At 37.9% G+C, this 22,144-nt stretch overlaps 1 protein-coding gene across 3 annotated transcripts in view; it reads left to right on the plus strand.

The window, feature by feature from the left end:
* LOC117982397 (very long chain fatty acid elongase 7-like) overlaps positions 1 to 22,144 on the plus strand; it is a 46,875-nt gene that overhangs the window by 16,342 nt on the left and 8,389 nt on the right. Inside the window, exons 1-2 of one of the 3 annotated variants that reach the window (XM_069498806.1) lie at positions 20,600 to 20,723; positions 21,720 to 21,863. In XM_069498806.1, the coding sequence (XP_069354907.1) occupies positions 21,767 to 21,863 (97 nt within the window). In that variant the 5' untranslated portion in view covers positions 20,600 to 20,723; positions 21,720 to 21,766. Of the gene's footprint in view, positions 1 to 20,599; positions 20,724 to 21,719; positions 21,864 to 22,144 lie in introns of those variants that run through there. The other 2 variants (XM_034968753.2, XM_069498805.1) reach the window with 2 other exon arrangements.

A 22,144-nucleotide genomic window follows, 5' to 3' on the forward strand; every position in this document is an offset into this window, starting at 1 on the left:
ATCACCAGGTCAAGGTAAAATCAGACAAACGAAAAATTATACCTATAATAAAAAGAAAAGCGTCTGGCTGACTGATCTATAAACACACAGCTCTTAAACTACTAGGCGGATCGGGCTCAAATTTGGCATGCAGGTAGCTATTATGACTAACAGTCGTACTCAGAGTCGCTAATCGTTACTTAAGATTGAGTTAAAACGAGACAGATTTATGTGAGAGATATATAGAGCTCTGTCTCGTTTTAACTAAACTTAAGTAACGATTAAGCGACTCTGAGTAAGTCTGTTAGAAATTCGCTAAGAAAGGATTTTAGAAAATTCAACTCCTAAGGGGTGAAATACAAGTAGGGGTTTGATTTTGTATAGTGAAGTTGCGAGCATAAGCTTGTACATAAATAAATCGATTAGTGAAAACTGGGTCATGTCGACGACATTTTATATTTCTATACCATAAAAGCAAATTGAATAACTCGTGAAAACTTACCATTATGAATGCCTTGCTAATAATATTTAGAACGAAAATTGAATAAATTAGAATAAATTACATATTTAACATATTGATTTCAATTCACATTCGGGGTTATATAGGTATTATGTAGATTACACACATCGAATATATACATAACATTTTGTAGTATTATGACATTATGGTTAGGATGTGTCCATAGGTAAATGTTATCTTTGTTTTGCCACTTTTTATGAGTCATTCAGAGATTACCATATCATGTTTTTTTTGTCAAAGACGTAAAAACAACAGGTATATAGTATCTAGGATCATCAACCAGAATCTTTGTACATCCATGATAATATTATAAATACAAAAGTCTGTCTGTCTGCTAGCTTTTCACGGCCCAACAGCTCAACCGATGATGGAATTTGGTACAAAGTTAGCTTACATCCCGGGGAAGGACATAGGCTAATTTTTATCCCGGAAAATTAAAAAGTTCCCACGGGATTTAAAAAAAACCTAAATCCACGCGGATGAAGTCGCGGGCATCATCTAGTCTATATATATAAAAGGAAAAGGTGACTGACTGACTGACTGATCTATCAACGCACAGCTCAAACTACTGGACGGATCGCGCTGAAGTTCGGCATGCAGATAGCTATTATGACGTAGGCATCCGCTAAGAAAGAATTTTTCAAAATTCAACTCCAGGGGGGTAAAAAAGGGTTTTGAAGTTTGTATGAAAGTCAGTCAGTTTTCCAGTTAGAAGTTTGAAGTTTTGTAGTTAATATTTTTGCAATTAGTAGTATGACATAATATTTTATGTTAAAATCTCATTGTGAAAGATAGGGTGTAAAATAGGGGTTTAAATTTTGTTTACTCCACGCGGACGAAGTCGCGGGCATAAGCTAGTCTAAATATATAAAAAGAAAAGGTGACTGACTAACTGACTGATCTATCAACGCACAGCTCAAACTACTGGACGGATCGGGCTGAAATTAGGCATGCAGATACAAGTAGCAATTATGACGTAGCCGTCCGCAAAAGAAAGGATTTTTGAAAAATCAACCCCAAGGGAGTGAAATAGGGGTTTGAAATTTGCGTAGTCCACGCGCACGAAGTCGCGGGAATATGCTCGTTAAATATAAGGGTAGTGATACTTAATAATAATAATAATAATAAAAAAAATTATTTAAGAAAAAATATTTACAGGTTACACAAATTCAGGTATAATCATAAACTCGAAGCTTGAGTTTTTCCGTATACCGAAGCCGTTAACATTAGGTAGGAACTTGTATGTGGTGATCCCTCACCTCACCTCAAACAAAGGTTATATTAGCATGAACTGTGGAAAGTGAAATGTAAGTGTAAAAGGTCAAACCAGATATATTATCCTTTAATCGTGTTGCAACCTTTGTAGTAACCACGGAACATGACTCCCAGTGTATTATTTATAGAGAGAGAGCCAGTGCGTGCCAGACCTTCGTCATTTTATAAAAGCTGAAAGTTTCTCTGCGTCCCAGCACTAGGAGCAACGTTTGTTTGCCTGTTTTTAGGGTTCCGTACTTTAAAAGGAAAAACGGAACCCTTATAGGATCACTTTGTTGTCTGTCTGTCTGTCTGTCAAGAAACCTACAGGGTACTTCCCGTTGACCTAGAATCATGAAATTTGGCAGGTAGGTGGGTCTTACAGCTGGCTTTAGGGGAAAAATCTGAAAACCGTGAATTTAGGGTTAGGTCACACAAAAAAAATTAAAATGTGGTCATGAACTAATAATTAGTATTTTCAATATTAGAAGTAAGATAACTATATCAAGTGGGGTATCAAATGAAAGGGCTTTACCTGTGCATTTTAAAACAGATTTTTATTTATTTTTATGCATCATAGTTTTTGAATTATCGTGCAAAATGTCGAAAAAATACGATTGTAGTACGGAACCCTCAGTGTGCGAGCCTGACTCGCACTTGGCTGGTTTTTTTTTTGGATCAGGTGGCTTTGTGGAGCAATGGATCGGCGTGATTTTTTGCATGGAGCACGTTAGACACGAAGGGTCCAAAGTGCTAGTTGGCAGACTTCACACACCTTTGAGAACATTTGGAGAACTCTCAGGCCAGTTTCCTTACGACGTTTATTTAATTACTTAAGACGCACTTAACTCCGAAAACGTAGGGATGGATGCCCGGAATTGACCTTCGATTAGGTCCAAGTTGCCTCAAGATATTCTCCTTTACCGTAAAAGCAAACTATATTTAATTGCTTAAAACTTTTTTAATCAGCTGTAAGTTAAATAAATAATTGTACAGTCCAAATTGCAAGCGTCCACTAGTTACACTTACCAACTTAGCCACTATACATATTATGTTAACTTGCAATAACTTTACGTATTAACCATAAAATAATGTGCGCTGTGCAATTTAAGTGGGCCATTGGGTTGCGCAGAGAAATGCCTACATCACTTGCATTAGACTTGTTTGCATTTCGCAATACGATACAGGGTTCAAATGACTTAGGCTCTCTACATACTAAGCTTTTACTATCTAAGTAATATGTAGATTAATATTTTATGAAAATTTGGATTGCCGTTCCATTGGACAAATTAACCAGCTCGTTGGAAAGCCTGGAGCACTGCAGAGACCACAGACGTTTATCCAGCAGGGCGATTGTCTAAAACCTGCATCAATCATTATTACAATCTCAATTGTTCTGATTGGCTGAATTTGTGCGATTCTTGTTGCAACAATGCATTGTGGCCAATAGTGAGCGAGCATTAACCAATCAGAGATGATTGCGATCGTGACATTGTAGCTGTCAAACAACCGCGGTAGGGCCCCAGATTCCAGACGTACAGTGCGACGAGACTATCTTGGCGCGTGGCGAAAATCGGAACTAACGTTTCTGTCAAGTGTCCCCTTTGTTCTTGTTTGAATATTCTAAGTCTTTGTTCTCCAACAGCGCCCCCCTGTCAATTCAAGTCAAGAAGGCGCCCGGGGAAAATGCCAAGAGCAAGTACCGAACGGGCGCCCTCCCGCGATTCGGCCCATATAAGAGAGGTTGGTGGGGCCATGGGAGGTCGAGGGTTGCCCCCCTGTCAATGTCATTCAGGTGCCAAGAGAGCCGTGTCACACTGTAAGCTCTTTTTGCGTGTTCTATCGCCTTTATTTATTATTTATTTATTTATTATCCCCAATTTATAATGGGGAGTGCCCTAAAGAACTGTTTGACCTCATTCCACCCTCCTTTTTCTACGAAGGCACCGCACGCCACCGTAAACAATTTCACCCTCACCACCTGGGTGCACTTCGACCGCCCGTGGAAAAAACTCCTTTCGGCGGTGTTAAATATTATAATTACTTAATAAAATAATAAAAATTTCAAAATGGCGCCCACGAAATGAAAACTAAAATAAAAAGTGTTATTTCTTATACGATGGTACGGAACCCTTCGTGTGCGAGTCCGACTCGTCCGATTTTTTCACAAAGCAACCTTTTCTTTTAAAAGTCCTGCCGAAGAAGGGTTAAACCTAAATGTGAGATTGAATTACTTACAGAAAATGAAGTAAAAGTAAATTAAATTACGCACTACAATTTTATTATTATGGCGTGACCATGACCGCAGAAAGATTAAAAAAAACCAACCAAGTGCGAGTCAGACTCGCGCACTGAGGGTTCCGTACTACATTTTGCACGATAAATCAAAAACCATTATGCCTAAAAATAAATAAAAATCTGTTTAAGAATGTACAAGTAAAGCCCTTTCATATTATGATACCCCATTTGGTATACTTAGTAATCTTACTTTGATAGTTGAAAATAGCAATATTTGTTCATGAACACATTATAATTTTTTCTTATGATGTGACCACAAATTCACGGTTTTTAGATTTTTCTCCTCATGCCTGCTATTAGACCTACCATCCTGCCAAATTTCATGATACTAGATCAATGGGAAGGTAGGTAACCCGTAGGTTTCTTGACAGACGACAGACAACAAAGTGATCCTATAAGGGTTCCGGTTTTCCTTTTGGGGTACGGAGCCCTAAAAAAGATAAGAAGAATGTAAAATAAGAGTAAAATCGAGAGATAAGTAATGTGGTTCACATTATGTATGACTCAAAGCTGTTGACATTTTGACTGTTATGGAATGATACTTGGAATAATAAAATTGCAAGGAAGTGCCTGTCTGTGTCTTCCTATATTATTATCTCAATGACTCACACGTACCTACCTACCTTCTATCAGAAAACTTTAAAGATCAGAAGAATCTCTTTCATGAAAAATTTGGGTTCTTCTAAGCACATCAAACCATCCCATTAATGAAATCCTAGAGAATATTATAATGAGGGCATAATGATCATCATCATCATCATCAGCCTGTGGACGTCCACTGTTGGACATAGGCCTTCCCTAAAGAGCGCCACCACACCCGGTCCTCACCCTTCCTCATCCAGCCACGGGCATCAATCAGCTAATCCATACTATAAATGCGAAAGTGTGTCTGTCTGTCTGTCTGCTAGCCTTTCACGGCCCATCCGTTCAACCGATTTTGACGAAATTTGGTACATAGATAGCTTGCATGCCGGGAAAGGACATAGGCTACATTTGATTCCGGAAAATCAAAGAGTTCCCACAGGATTTAAAAAAAATCTAAATCCACGCGAACGAAGTCGTCGGCATCATCTAGTATATAATATTAGTTTGAAAGTATTTCCAAAGACGGCGGCGGCTTTTAATAGAGAAGCTTTTCGCATCGATGACCTCAAAACTTCGTTTCGAAGAAGGCACACGATGATGATGATGATGATTTCCAAAGAAGGTCAGTCTAAAACAGCTGATCGTTGGAACGACTCCTACGCATTTTTTCGTATCTTGACATTTTGTTGAGTAAAACGTTTATTTTAGCACCTATCTGTAAATGAAGCTAGTTTATTAAGAAAGGATGTCTGTGATTACATCGACAGATGTAATTTATTATCTAAACATATTTTTTATTTTCGCGTATTTTTGTTAATCATCTTCAGCATATTAAATTTCTATATTTTATTTAAAAAAAATCGCCGGGTGCTATCCCAGGAGACGCGGGTTCGAATCCTGCCGGTCCGCAATTTTTGATATGTATTCAAAGTCATCTTCCCTTCTACTAAATGAAGCTTATGCCCTCGACTTCATCCCCGTGGAATACACAAGTTTCAAACCCCTATTTCACCCCCTTAGGGGTTGACTTTTCAAAAATCTTTTTTTAGCGGATGCCTTCGTCATAATAGCTGCATGCCTAATTTCAGCCCGATCCGTTCAGTACTTTGAGCTGCGCGTTGAAGATCAGACGGACAGACGGACGGACATGGCGAAACTATAAGGGTTCCTTGTTTACTACGGAACCCTAAAAACTCATCAACAAAATAAAATACATTAGGTAGGTAGGTATACCTACGTACGTCGGTAAGTTTTTATAGTATTTTTCAGTAAGAGAGTTTTTCTTACAACATCTAAGTACAAACTATAAATAGAATAATTAGTTAGTAGGCAAGTTTAGTTTTGAACTTTGACTCGTGAATTTTTGCACCTATTGAACATAGGTTTTAGGTCAATGACAAAATATTTAGTGGCGACTTTAGCCACTAAACGCGAGAACCACAAATCTGCGACCACAACTTGAAGTATCTTTAACCGCACACTAATATTGGTGAACGAGTGAAGTCTAAAACAGGTGAAATCAATTTCAAGTTTCAACATTTAAAATTTTATGAATATTGGTATTTTTAACCGACTTCAAAAAAAGGAGGAGGTTCTCAATTCGTCGGAATCTTTTTTTTTATTTTTTTTATTTATTTTTATTTTTTATGTATGTTCCCCGATTACTCGAAGACGCCTAGACCGATTTTGAAAATTTTTTTTTGTTTGAAAGGGTATACTTCAAAGTTGGTTCCATTTAAATTTGGTGAAGATCTGATGAACATCTTCGAAGATAGATACTGGAACTCCTCAACGGATAGGAGTAAATTGCTCGCGATCAGTGTAATAGCTTAGTAAACAGTAGATTTTTAACCAGGCATAGCATAATTCCATGGGGCCACTAAACTTTGTGAAATAAAATTTTTTGTACAAAAAAAATAAAAACCGACTTCGATACACAAACACTAAAAATTGAAAAATAATTTAATTTATTACCGAATATATTATGTATACAAGAGTTAATATAGTTCCATAATAATATTTTTTGGGGTCGGTGCCAATGAGGTGCCATTGTGGAGTCTCATAAACATATGAAGTCTAGACGATTCGCGCAGCTACTAAAGCTAATTGGCACCGGCACCAAAAAGTATTATTATGGAACTATATTAATTATACTCTTGTATACATAATATATTCGGTAATAAATTAAATTATTTTTAAATTTTTTGTGTTTGTGTATCGAAGTCGGTTTTTATTTTTTTTGTAAAAAATTTTTATTAACTGTATTTTGAACAAACCTTCGAGCATTTCGACAATGAGAGTGTATATATTTGTTTGTGATTCTCTCAAATTGATATAATTTTAGGTTTAATTATGTAGTTTGATTTTAATTTGGTTTGTAACGATGGGGCTGGCATATAGATTATCTGTAAAAGCCCCTTGCAAAATGTCAGAGTAAAAAATAAATAAATAAAAGTTTCAACATTCCAAGGCAACCATTTTACGACTATGAGTACCTTCACTTACCTATCTATAACTTGACTATGACTTCTAGGCAAACACGTTCCGATCTAGACCTCATCATTATCTTGCATCACGCCTGATTGTCGTCAAGCGGAAGCCTAGCTTGAATTATAAGAAATAATCTATTCTGTTACATCTTAGAAGATACCTAGGTATACCGATTTTATTTTATTTATCTTTACATAGTATAAAATAAAGTCGCTTCCCGCTGTCTGTCTGTATGTATGAACGCGTAGATCTTTTAAACTACGCAACGGATTTTAATGCGGTTTTTACCAATAGATAGAGTGATTCAAGAGGAAGGTTTATAGGTATTGTTTAGATCCCTAGGAAAATTGAAATCTCACGGACACCACATTAGTATCTACACTGCACCCATGCGAAGCCAGGGCGGGTCGCTAGTTCAGATATATATCTACAAGTTAGCCCTTGACTGCAATATCACCTGGTGGTAAGTGATGATGCAGTCTAAGATGGAAGCGGGCTAACTAGAAGGAGTATGACAGCGTACTTTTGTCATGACAGTTGACCCATAGAGTGAAAATGGCACGTGAGAAGTCATTTTGTACGAACTATACTTCGGGTAAACACTGTAAAGTTCTTCACTGTAAAGTGACGTGCCGTTTCAGACACGCCATTGAACAAACAAAATGGCACTGACTCATTGGTGCTTTAGCACCAATGCAACCTCAGTGACGTCTGGATTTCAAACGGGTCGTTCATTAGTATCTAAGAGGTGGCGCTGATTTATTTGGTTCCAAAACCGTGAAAAATTTTGTTCGCTTGGGCATATCTTTACAGTTATATCGATGGTTTCAGGCTGATTCAGTACCAAAAGAGGAAAAAAAACAATAACCAGACGACCATGAACTTGCACTGTTACCAAAAACACCCACGGGTCATTACTCTCACTATCGCATGCACAAACATTTGCATTACATCAACTTCACTTGCACCCATGTTTACTTAACTTTCGCAAGGTTCATTCATACTTGCACCCAACGTTACTAAAGACACCGCCCACCATAACTTGAGCTATTCAACCTAAGATACAGTAAAGAGACCTGAAAGGTCTTGCAAATTGGTTTTCACAAGTACCAGCAAACATAATATTTGCAGTGCATGTGAACTTTAGTGTAATGCAGTAAGCGATATATTTGCTTGGTCTAGATGCCAGGTTTGCTTGTTTCGACACTGCTTCGGTCCGCTGCCTGTCCTAAATACCGCGGTCCACAGATTACCGTTCGGAAATCCCTACCACTCTCACTCATATTACAAAATGATGCGTAGGAGGCAGGAGCCTCTGTGAGGATTCTCTATGTTTTTATTTAAATTAATATTTAAGTACCTTCCTAAACTTGATTCAAGATTTTTTAAAAGAAATTATAAGAAAAAACCGGTCAAGTGCGAGTCGGAGTCACACACAAAGGGTTCTGTACCATCGTACAAGAATTTTTATTTTTATTTTTTTGTGATGTAACTACAAATTCACGGGTTCATGCGTAGGAGGCAGGAGCCTATGTGAGGTTTCTCTATTTATAGTCTCTATGTATATACCTATAATATAATTATGAAGGTGTGCTTAGTCTTTGTTTTACTATTAGTAGATATTAAAATATGTATAGTGCTAAATAACTAAGTAACTAGTTTATGATTCCGTGACGTCACCCGGTCCAGGGTACCAGCTGAAAATCATCGCTATATTATGTTCTTGTGCAACAAGTGCGACACATGACGGTTTGTTCCGTTCCGGCGCTTCTTTTGCTTGTTCTCAGGTGGAAGAAGCGCCGAAATAACCATCTCTTAGCTTAGTTGTGATGTGTGGCACAGTTGTATAAATAAACGTGTTTTATTTATTCCTTTCTTTCTTTCTATGTTTTTATTCAAATTAATATTTAAGTACCTACCTAAACAGCCTTCTGTTGTGGATGTAGATTACGAGATTATTACGTAGATACTAGCTGATGCCCGCGACTTCGTACACGTTTTTAATAATCCCGTGGAAACTCATTGATTTTCCAGGATACAAAGTAGCATATGTCACTCTTCCAGGTCTTCAACTATACCCATGCAAAAAATCACGTTGATCCGTTGCTCCGTCGCGGGCATCAGTTAGTCTTTCATATTTTATCTTACTTGGTATATTTGTTACAATACATACAACATTGTATTGTTGTGATCCGTTGCTCCGTCGCGGGCATCAGTTAGTCTTTCATATTTTATCTTACTTGGTATATTTGTTACAATAAAAAAATACGGTAAAAAACACCGGTAAACAAGTATTTCAACATTTTCAAAGAGGGGCAAAACAGCTGATAAGTAAAGTGGGTAGGTACTTGCTATCTTTCACACATGAGCTCTGTTCAAAATATTTCAATAACTGTAGCATGACCGTTTTGCATCTTAATACAACTATCATACACATTGATCTAAGATTAGCATTAATTAACAAGATAAAGTCGAAAACTAAAGCCCGACTACGATCGTCTTAATAAACGCTGAAATATTGTAATAAAATTGTTTACTTACTACAATGACATTCTAATAAGTAAGGACATCGCACTGGCGCGCATAACAAGGGACCAAGTAATTGTGCTTATACTCGGTGTAAGCACACTTTCTTCATTAGTCGCATGTTGACTGCAAAGCTGTCAACATGCCTAAATATGCGCGATCAAAAAGTGCCGAAATAATACGTTAACGACGCAGAAAAGAGATGGTGTGACTTGCCACCGGTAAATTAATTTTATTTACGTAAGATAACATGCGAAAAAGTGTAAAATACTTAGTAAAACCATTGAAAACACTAGAAATATCTAAAATTATTTACAATGTTCCCATTCCATTCTCTCACGCACATCGGAAAGAGACAGATGGAAGGGCGCGTCACGATTGTCGGAAAAACAAAACTGTGAAGTAGCTTTTTTTTGTTCAATGTAAAATCTATTGGCCATTATTGTATCACATTTATTTTATTATCTTTTGACGACCTCCGGTGCGCAGTGCTAGCGCGGTGGATTTGTATGACGAGGTGATTGTATGCATAGTTCCCAACTTTTAGTCTCTTCAATATTCGCCATATATTTTATATCAAAAAAAAATCCACCATCTTGAATTTTTTTCTGTTAACCAAGTAGACTTTCGGGTTCTGATCATCTTTCGCCAAAGAAGCATTCTTGTATCTTTTATATTCTCCGAGATAGACACCATGAAATTTGTATGGCCGCCATCTCGAATCCACCATTTTGGTTTTATTTTTCAGCTCCCTGTCAATTGGATGAAGTTCTGAGTGACATTTGTTCGAGCACCCCCCACCTATCTTCAATACCCTGGCCGTGCTCCTCACCGAAATCCTCAATCATCAGCTCTATCCATATTTTTCCTCCGAATCATTTTTTGTCCTCTATACGAAACCATCGGTAAAAAAAACATACAAATTTTACAGAAGAGGTGATCAAATGAGTCAGTCAGTCAGTCAGTCAGTAAATCAGCACGAGCAGATATATAGTATAGATATATAATAGTTATATAGTATAGATATAGTATAATAGTTTCATATTTACAAAAACGAAAAATCTCTCAAAGAAATAACAAAAATTTATAGTGCTACACTACTCCATTCCATTTTTTGTTCAAGTTTGCTTCTAAAATCACCTTATTCAGCTTCGAGTGCTTAATCGATTTGCATTGCGGCTTAATCACTGAGGTTAGTTTACAGGACTTGAATGTTAGCGGGAATGTATAAATGGAGCAGTTGAAGCTAAATAGGGTGAATTTAGAAACGTGTGCCATGTTTGGGCTCTTGTGTTGTATGCCACGATGTGTCCATGCTTATTAGAATGGATTGACTTACTACAATATTTCTGCCGCTTGGTATATTTTAATGTTGTAGTAGGTAGGTATATATTTATGAACTCAAAATTTTCTCGTCTTTCAATAATTGACATCCCACTCGATACGATACCAAAAATAATTTATTTGAGACCCCCACTTTTTTGGATGTAGACTTTTGTGATGTCTTGTAGGGACTTCCACACGCCACGGTCTTGCGCCGCCTGAATCCAGCGGCTCCCTGCGACTTAAGCTATGTCGGTTACTCTATCCAGTATGTAAAAAGAGACAATTATTTTTGCATAACTTTAATAAAATAACAGATTTTTATCTCATACATTTAAGTACCATCTCAATAAAACTGGTTCTCGATTAAACCAGCCCTGAAATGCGTTGAAATGGGTCCATTGATTTTAGTGCTACAATGCCAAACACAGAAAAATCAGTCAAGTGCGAGTCGGACTCGCACACGAAAGGTCCCCTACTATCGTACAAGAAATAACGCATATTAATTACAAGCAGATGCCCGCGACTTCATCCGCGTAGAATTAGGTTTTTTAAAATCCCGTGGGAACTCTTTGATTTTCCGGGATAAAAAGTAGCCTATGTCCTTCCCCGTTATGTAAGCTATCTCTGTACTAAATTTCATTAAAATCGGTTTAACCGTTGAGACGTGAAAAGCTAGCAGACAGACAGACAGACACACTTTCTCATTTATAATATTAGTATGGATTTTAATCTAGTGGCCGTTATTTTAACGTGGTGGTAAACACGGTGGCCATTTTGGATTTTTTATTATATTTTTCTTTATAGAGGCAATAGAAATACACATTCTGTGCAGGGCCCTCTTTCCCACTGGGCACTATGGGCACGTGCCCAGGGCCCACGATCGATAGGGCCCACTAGTCCCTGCCAGATCACCAACCTATAACCGACTGACCAATATTTTATAACCGAAAATCTAGAACGTGACTTATCTACTTCCTTTGCCTATTCTAAGAAAATAGTACCTACTCTGTCAAGATCTTAGGGGCCCCATTATGTGCCCAGGGCCTCCAATAGAATAAAGATGGCTCTGATTCTGTGATCAACTCTCTATTATGGTTCACGAGATACAGCCCGCTGACAGACGGACGGACGGACGGAAAGCGGAGGCTTAGTATAGAAGCCGGCGTTACTTTGCGGAAGTCAAGAAGATATGTAACAAGGAACAAAAACCTTAATTTGCTATTATCCGCTGATACAGACCATAACATTGTATAAGCGAATAATAAAAAAATTAAGCTTTTAGTTCCTTGTTTAGTAATAAGGTCCCTTCCGTACCTGTACAGAACCCTAAAAAGTGGTCAGATTCTCCCACCTCTTTTAGGTTCAATTGTTCATATATTGTCATTCCGTCGAAATTGGTAACAGATTTTTCGCCTACTTCAAATTAAAAAAAAAATCAAGCTAGCCCGCTAGCATCTTAGACTGCGTCATCACTTACCACCAGGTGAGATTGCAGTCAATGGCTAACTTGTAATGTAATTTTTTTTAAATGTCCGATTGAAATGAGTTTTACAAATACGCGTAATTTGGATCGAAATTTGGTTAGTAGGTGTCGTGTAGCACAAGTAAAGGAATAAATCCGAAAACCGTGAATTAGTGGTTACCTCCATCACAAAAAAAAACAAAATGTATTTTCAATTTTCAAAGTAAGATAACTATACCAATTGGGCTATCGTATGAAAGGGTTTTACCGGTACATTCTTAAACAGTTTATTTTTTATTTTTGTGCATTATAGTTTTTGATTGATCGTGCAAAATGTCGAAAAAAATACCCGAGTACGGAACCGTCGTCGGTGCGCGAGTCTGACTCGCACTTGGCCGGTTTTTCAAATTCTGTGTCCTATCTATTACCACCTCAGATTCGCAACCCGTTGAGCTGTGTCGGTCACTGGTTCTCCTACGAATCACCTTATTCTGATCGTTTTATTTTATTACTAAACACATTAGGTACGTAAATAGCTAGTACGCGCTAGCTTTGCTAGTGCCCCCAATTCAATTCATTTTATAGGATCTCATAGAAAATTCATGACATTTTAATAACAGATCTTACATAACATTATGCATATTAGTTTTATTTTCAACACTGATTACGCGAAATAGTTGTTCCAATCTTTCCGTTCATGGGTGTTAGGTAAGCGAATGACCCTTTCCCATAAAACCAGTAAGCAGGTACGCCTACCACTAAAAAACCGGCCAAGTGCGAGTCAGGCTCGCGCAACGAGGGTTCCGTACTACAGTCGTATTTTTTCGACATTTTGCACGATAAATTTAAAACTATGATGGATAAAAATAAATAAAAATCTGTTTTAGAATGCACAGGTGAAGACCTTTCATATTATGATACCCCACTTGATATAGTTACTTACTTCGAAAATTGAAAATACTAATTATTAGTTCATGACCACAATTTAATTTTTTTTGTGTGATGTAACCACAAATTCACGGTTTTCAGATTTTTCCCCGAATGTCTGTTATAAGACCTACCTACCTGCCAAACATGATTCTAGGTCAACGGGAAGTACCCTGTAGGTTTCTTGACAGACCGACAGATAGACGGACAGACAGACAACAAAGCGATCCCCCTAAATCCCCCTTAAAAAATCCCCCCCTAAGGGTGTGAAAGGGGGGTCGAAGGTTGTATGAAAGTCCTATGTTTTTGAAGTTAGAGACGCGAAAATCGACATTTAGGTTATTAGCTTTAAGTAATAAAAATCTGAATACTTAATTCAATTTGAGAAAGTCAAGGGTGGTAAAACAGGGGGGAAATATTTTTATAGAAAAGTTTTAACTATTGTTATTTTTACTTGAAATTTGAAACGTAGGTTCTTTCTAGGGGATAGGGTAGGTATCAGATAAGGGGTTGAATTAGTTATATGAAAATCCTATGTTTTTGAAGTTAGAGACATGAAAATTGGCATTTAGGTATTCTGGCTTCCGTGCCTTATGAGTGAGTAGGTAAGTGAGGCCTTTTGCAGCGGGAAAATTTCAGATCTCATGAGAAACCAAAAATTTTACGCGGACGAAGTCGCGGAACTGCTAGTTTATATATATATATATATATATATATATATATATATATATATATATATATATATATAATAGAGAAGATGATAATATGTGTAGGTAGATATGCTGCTCTATTATGAAACAAAAGTGCTTTAATGATTTAGAAATGAATAGTTTAGGCCGACGATCTCATAATCGCTTATACAATTAGGTATGTTTATTATCATAATTATTTTATGATATTCATCATAATAACCATAATTATATTACTAACAGTTTACACTATTCGTAATATTATATTCTTACTTAATATTACAATGGGGCCGATTCTCCTGTACACAATCTCTAAACTAAACTAAAATTACGCGTCTAAATCTATTGCTATCCCTGTCATAATGTTGCTTGCGGTAAAGGATAGCACTAGATTTAGACCTGTTAATTTAGTTTAGTTTAGAGATTGTGTACAAGAGAATCAGCCCCAATATAGGCTTATAATTTTTTTTAACCTTTAAAAGTGTTAAATCAGTGATGACCTCCCAGCTAGGTTAAATTCTCGGCAGGTAACATTTATAATTTTTGAAGACTCAGGTCTAATCAGGTTTGAGGTTATGGCTATCACTGGGGCTTCCAACATCAATGGGCAAAGCCATGTTTTTTTTAATAATAATAATATTTTATTTATTCAAAGAAAATGTTGTACTAGACAAAGACTCCCTAAAACTAGTACACATAAAAATGGTAGAAACAATAGATATTAAAACCTGATGGGGTGCTTTGGCGTCCGTACTAGGTAAACCAAGCGGTTTAGCTTTCCTTTACAATGCTGCATAGAAACCAACTAGGGGTCTAGGTATAATAATATTAACTGCATCATCACTACCATCGATTGTTTGAAAGGGAGGTATTTTATTATTTTGTACACGTGGAATCCATACAAATTTTGATCAAAATTTTAAAATTCTGATACGTTCTGCCATTTAAATGTTCTATTTTACATTTTAAAAGTTTTTGCCTATAAAATTATTACGATTCAAATTGTAAGGCGCGGGACACACAAGAAGCGATGGTCGTGGGCGATGTAACAGCGCGGCGCTGGGCGTGATATAGGCCTGATTATACCGATGTGCTTTGCCCATGCCGCGCTGTTTCTGTAGTCTGTATATAGGTTGCATGCCGTCACTCTCACACACATCAAAATCGGTAAACATAATTCACACAAAATACATGTCTGCCGGATTCACATCCGTCGTCTCTTATGTACTTTCCATGGCTAATGCTGATAGAGTGGCGTAAACTATAAAGAGATGTAGCTTCTTTTATTCTATGTGTAGATAGTTCAATCTATGAAGACACGCCCCACTTTTTTTCGTGCGGGGATTGATCTCTACCTAATTTATCTTCTTGTGCGTGTGCCCACATCGCTGATCGGTGCGTTACGACTTACGATAGAGCTCACAGTCTCAGCACAACGAGTGGGGCGACAAAGAGTGGGGCGCGTCATAGTGGATTGAACTATCTGTACTTGAGGCTTAAACTCAGCTTTTACTATGACATTCTACTGAAATGATTGAAATGAACGCTCTCCCTAACAGCTCAATATGATTCTTGCCCATTATAACCACACATTAGTCATCACTTGGCACACCGCGCCTCTACTCTCTGTCATTCACCACGATATGCCCTAAAGGTCTAAGGAGAAGAACCAACAAAAAACAACGCATAAAAATTCCACGCCCGTTTTTTAATCGCGGGGTTCCGCTTGATCTGTCCCTAGCCTTAACACTAAAGAAGAAGAAAACAAGTCTTATATTGGCATTGGCTAGACTTAAGTATACACGAGTAACATAACAAGTCCCATAAAATAAGAATGTACATAATTAACGATAGCATCATTGATTTACAATTATCATGTTATCGTGACTTAGGTAATAATAATCATAATTAATAGACTCATTTATCCGACTAAAATCTAAGGAACTAAGAGCCCGGGAGGGCCAGACCTACGTTATTTTATAAAAGCTGATAGTTTCTCTGCGTATTGTCTCCAGCATAGGGAGGAACGATCCGCGATTATAAAGCTTGGATCACGGTGGCTTTGGCAGATAGTGTCTGGCAATCATGACGTGATTTCTAAAGGTAGCCACCGACGACACGTCCATCAATCAAAATCATATCCAAATGGAGTGGACGTCTTCCTAAATCGTTTCGTGAATGTGAAAAACTTATGCCAATTGAATGGACGTCATCCAGCTTTGGATTTCCGAACGGATTGAAATCATATCATTAGCGATATCATTCGCGGCCGACTGTAATACTATTCCGAAGAAAAAAAAACCGGCCAAGTGCGAGTCAGGCTCGCGCAATGACGGTTCCGTACTACAGTAGTATTTTTTCGACATTTTGCAGGATAATTCAAAAACGATGATATACATTAAAAAAAATCTGTTTTAGAATGTACAGTTGAAGACCTTTCATATGATACCCCACTTGATATAGTTATCTTACTTATAAAATTGAAAATACTAATTATTAGTTCATGACCACCATTTTTTTTTGTGTGGTGTAACCCTAAATTCACGGTTTTCAGATTTTTCTCCAAATGTCAGCTATAAGGTCTACCTACCTGCCAAATTTCATGATTCTAGGTCAACGGGAAGTACCCTGTAGGTTTCTTGACAGACAGACGGACAGACAGACAGACAGACAGACAACAAAGTGATCCTATAAGGGTTCCGTTTTACCTTTTGAGGTACGGAACCCTCAAAATTAAATTAAAGCCACCAGTCGCTGATCGTTCCTCCCTAGTCCCTGTGTTGGACTTACGCAGAGAAACTTTCAGCTTTTATAAAATAACGAAGGTCTGGCCCTGGCGGCCTCTGTTTCTATAAACTGATAGTATATTACTAAATACCTATTAGTTAACATTGTAAAACTAATAATTACAATAACTGGGTAACTACTTGGTAGACCTTAATAAATATTACTTTTAATTAATATACATACTGCGTTTCTTATCAAACCAACAACATAAAAACCAAGAAAAAGTTTTTAATAATTTTATTCACGGGGACAACGGGACTACATGGAAACAAGTGTTGCCTACTGAAAAAACTTGATGTACTTAAGTAACTTTTTCAGTAGATACTCGTACTTAGTACTATGTTATAATTTTTAAATTCCAAAGTATAATTCAACTCTGGTATAAGTCCTGCAAATTGCTATTGCGCTGGAACCATGTGTCATTAACTTCGAAATGACGTCATTTTGACGTCAGCCTACATAAAATTATACTATCAGCTCGAAACTACAGTCTAGTGTTGACGTCACTAAAATGGCGGCCACGCGCATTAGCAATTTGTGGGACTTATAACGGGCTGCTATTTTTTGAAGCACGCTAGGGGTCCAAAGTTGTGTAAATCCCGAACCAATATCTATGCAGTTTGTCTGTCAGTCACTACGCGCATGTATCACACACGCAAGACCTACGGAATAGTCTTCACTTTAAAAAAAAAACAATTGTATGACCTTTGTCTATCTGACGTTTTATAAAATCTTTGCCAAATGTAAACAACTTGGGGACAGTTCACGACAGTTAGGGAACATCTAACAAAACGTCTCGAGGCTGCGACGTCACGGGCAGGCGTCAAATGTTAGTACATTTGACGCAGGTAGCCCTAAAGTACCCCTATTTTTTATTTATTTTAAGTGGCCATAGCCCCTAGTATTTGACATAATAACGTCGATTCAGGATTAAACCGAGAGTTACTTCACTCTGACTTGGGTGGCAAATGCAAATGAGTTCATCCATCCATCCATCCATCAGCCTGTTTGCGTCCACTGCTGGACATAGGCCTTTCCAAGAGTGCGCCACCAAACACGGTCCTCAGCCCGCTCCCCACCACCTTCTTCAGGTCATCGGTCCAGCGAGCTGGAGGTCGTCCCACACTGCGCTTACCGGTACGCGGTCTCCACTCCAGAACACGTCTGCCCCATCGGCCGTCGGTTCTGCGACAGACATGACCTGCCCATTGCCACTTCAGCCCGCTAATCCTTTGAGCTATGTCGGTCACTTTTGTTCTTCTCCGAATTTCCTCGTTCCGAATTTTATACCTGAGAGTGATACCCAACATAGCTCGCTCCAAATGAGTTAGATTATTTTAATGATTTTTTTTTAATATCTAAATTAAAAGTAAAAAAACAACATTAAATTAAAACTAAAATAAATTAAATTAAATCTAAAACCTCATTGAGACCACCGGAGCGAGGCGTTGTAGTTGTACCCAAGATGCTAGCAGCAGTTTTGGATGGCCAAACTAATTCTTTGACGAAGGTAGCTGCCAGCTCTTAGGTCCCCGGTTGACTCGATAACCCTTTTTGAGAGGTATTTTAATTGGTTTATATCTGCAGTTTTTTTTCGTTTGTTTGTAAATATTATGTTTTATAGAAGTTTTATGGCAATATTTCGCAACGACCTCGTTGTTCTTTATTGTGTAGGTAAGTAAGTGTTTGCAATATTTTAAACACTTTTCCTTACATTGTTTACTTTTTACTTCCTACTCTATATTGAGACATCTTTCTTCGTGTCTTATAAATACAATTTTTTTTTAAAGAAATTTAATCTTTAAATATATAAAAGGGAAAAGGTGACTGACTGACTGACTGACTGACTGAGTACTGACAGATCTATCTAGTATGCAATCACACTTTTTTACATAACAGTAATGAGCATTTCGGGCTCTGTCTGTTAAGCTGACACCCGTGTTTATTATCTTTATCTGAACTCGTGTTGAACTCGAGCCGAACTCGAGTCGAACTCGAATCAACCTCGAGTGGAACTCGAGTCGATCTCGAGACGAACTAGCCGACAAAATCGCAGGCATAATCCAGTAAATAAATATGTCTAGATTATTTTGTATCTACTTAGGTATAGGTAAGATATATCGCTCTTTTGAAACCGTCTATGCGATAGGCTATCCAAACATACAGCGTGTAACTCGATATAAAACCTATGTGATGTAATTTTTTTCAACATTATGGCCTAGATAATAGTTATTATAACTGTAACATTTCACTGTATTTCTCTCTGCATCGTTTTCCTCATTGCTGAGGGTCATTTAGCCCTTGATCACACCTGGTGGTAAGTGATGATGCAGTCTAAGTTGGAAGTTCCCGGATTTTTCCGAATACTGCATACTTTTCTGATATTCCAGTTCCAGTTGAAATCAACTGATAGGTTTCGATTAATATAATGGTATCCGACCTCCAACCCGTTGGACTGACGACCTTCAGAAGGTAGCGGGGAGTGGGTGGATAAGGACCTTAAAAATATACGAAACTCAGTTACATAAATATAACATTCATAAAAACTATCAACTAAACAGTTGTAGGTATTTAAATGGAGCATGCTGTACATCGCACCTCCCTAGCGATCTCTCCCTTAACCAAAATGGCGCCTAAGGGCGTTTGTCCACGGGCCTACGTACGATACGATTTGTCGTATGTACGAAGTATCGACGATTTCCCTGACGCAGTTATAAATGCTTTGGGCTTTAAAGTGGGAGAACTTAGGTTCAATTTCCGGGAGGGTATTTTGAGAATTAACAATCTCTAAATTGTTTCTGGTATTTCTAAATATTTTTTTTGTTTTTGGTATGTTTTGGGCTAGATAAGATTTTACATTGCACTAACGTTGCTAGAATTTGAGCGTCCAACCACTTTTGCGTTAGAGGAAATTGAGCCTTAACTACTATTTTTTTTAAAGTCTCGTGATCATCCGTACATCTGCAGCCTGGTGCAACTGCTGTGAGACTTCGGTCGTGAGTAGTTACCACTCTATCAGAAACACGTGCCGTGCGATTTAGCATTCCTTTACGTGACAGTAAAACGTGTAGTATCTGTGTAAAAACTAAAAATGCTCTAACACGGCAACTACTGAGATCAATATATCTAAATATATAAAAGGAAAAGGTGACTGACTGACTGACTGACTGACTGACTGACTGAATGACTGACTGACTGATCTATCAACGTACAGCTCAAAATACTGGACGGATCGGGCTGAAATTTGGCATGCAGATAGCTATTATGACGTAGGCATCCGGTAAGAAAGGATTTTTGAAAATTCAATCCCTAAGGGGGTGAAATAGGGGTTTGAAATTTGTGTAGTCCACGCGGACGAAGTCGCGAGCATAAGCGAGTCCATACCAATATTATAAATGCAAAAGTATGTCTGTCTGTCTGCTAGCTTTTCATGGTCCATTCGCTTAAGAAACTTTGACGTTTGGTTCCAAAGGACTACATCCAAGGGAAGGACATGGACTACTTCTTTTTCGGAAAATTCGAAAAGTTCCCACGGGTTTTTAAAAATTGATACTGACGCGGACAAAGTCGCGGGCAATATCGGTGTGCTGTGGGATGTCATTGCATGAGTAGGCTAAATATTTATGGCGCTCGTCGTTTCGAGTCGTGTCGTATGTCGTGTCGTGTAGTGGCACGTGGAAAACTGCGCCAAGGGCAGGCTGCAGGGGAGGTGAAGGCACTGAAAGCCTGACTGAAGGGGAAAACTCAGTTGCGTCAAAGCTTTCAGTGAGAGCGCACGTGCTTCTGTGTCTGTGATAAATAAAGTAATTAATTTTAATGAAAGTGATAATGGGCTGGTGCTTGTGACATAAAAGTAAGCATTCGCCGAATTTTTATGTAGGTAGGTACCTAACCCAAAAACCTAAGTGAGCATACCCCAAATTTTTATGTAGGTAACCTAAAAACCTAAAAAAACAATACCAAGGTGATTGCCAAAAATGTGACTTTTTTTACCCGACTACGTCTATGATTTTAGCAGTCTATGTTATGTATGTGTGTAATGTATCATGTATCACCTAAGCTATTGAACAGATTTCGACGAATAAGGTGACATTTGATTCGCTATTATGGTCACTTACACAGGTTACATTTCTGATGAACAAAGTAAATATGGCGAATGTAGCATCAAAAAAGTGGGAGCCTCTGAATTTTTTTGCTATTGAATCGAGTGTCTGCCTCCTATTTGGTAACTTTTCTTTCTTCTTCTTTTCTTTCTTTTCGGAGTACTTACTTACTGTGTTTCAAGTAATCAAATGTCACTTGCTTTAACGGTTAAGGAAACCATCGTGAGGAAACCTGCATGCCTGAGAGATCTCCATAATGTTCTCAAAGATGTGTGAAGTCTGTCAATCCGCACTTCGTCAGCGTGATCAAGATCATGGCCAAAATCCTTTTCATTCTGCGAGAAGACCAGTGCTCTGTAGTGAGCCGACGAAAGGGTTGATGATAATTATGATGATACTAGCTATGCCCGCGACTTTATACGCGTGGGAGGTTTTAAAAATCCCGTGGGAACTCTTTGATTTTCCGGTATAAAAAGTCGCCTATTTTACTTACTGTCCGTTCTTTCAACTATCTCTATGCCAAAAATCAAGTCGATTGGTTGCTTATTTAGGATGTGAAGGAAGGACAAACATTCTGTGAAAATTGGACTACATAATTAATACCTCTACCTACTTGTTTTGCGTGCACTACAAGCGCATATGTCAAAATGAGTGTTAAGTATATGCTCGGAAATCCCAATCCATCTGTCTCACTGTAGTCTCGTTCTCGATGATATTTACGCAACTGCATTTAAAACCAACTCAATTTAACTCTATAATTTCATTATTTTCAGGTATCAAATAAAACGATAGTCGTCAAAAAAATGCGGGAAAGCCTTTCATGACAGCCGGAAGTGAACACGCGAGCGGAAGCAAGATGGCGCTCTCCAACAACTCTATCGCGAACACGTACAACCGTCTGTTCGTGGAGTTAGCTGGTAATTATCATTTTATTTCCCAATTTTATAGCCTCAATAGCTCAACGGTTAAAGGATTTTTCCCCGTTCACTGTGACTTAATAGGAATTTTTTCCCCGTTGGGTCACACCTACATAATGCGTGTATAACGAGCGTTGACTGAATGTGCACTTTTCCGGGATGCTGAATTTGATAATCATATAGCACGAAAATTATAAAGTTACACTTGTCGCAAAATCGCTCTCCCTGAAGAGCGATTTTAAAGGTGCGAACTGAAATTCGAAAGGCCGCCGGTTCAAACC

This window comes from Maniola hyperantus, chromosome 5 (assembly GCF_902806685.2).
Source record: "Maniola hyperantus chromosome 5, iAphHyp1.2, whole genome shotgun sequence".
NCBI lineage: Eukaryota > Metazoa > Arthropoda > Insecta > Lepidoptera > Nymphalidae > Maniola > Maniola hyperantus.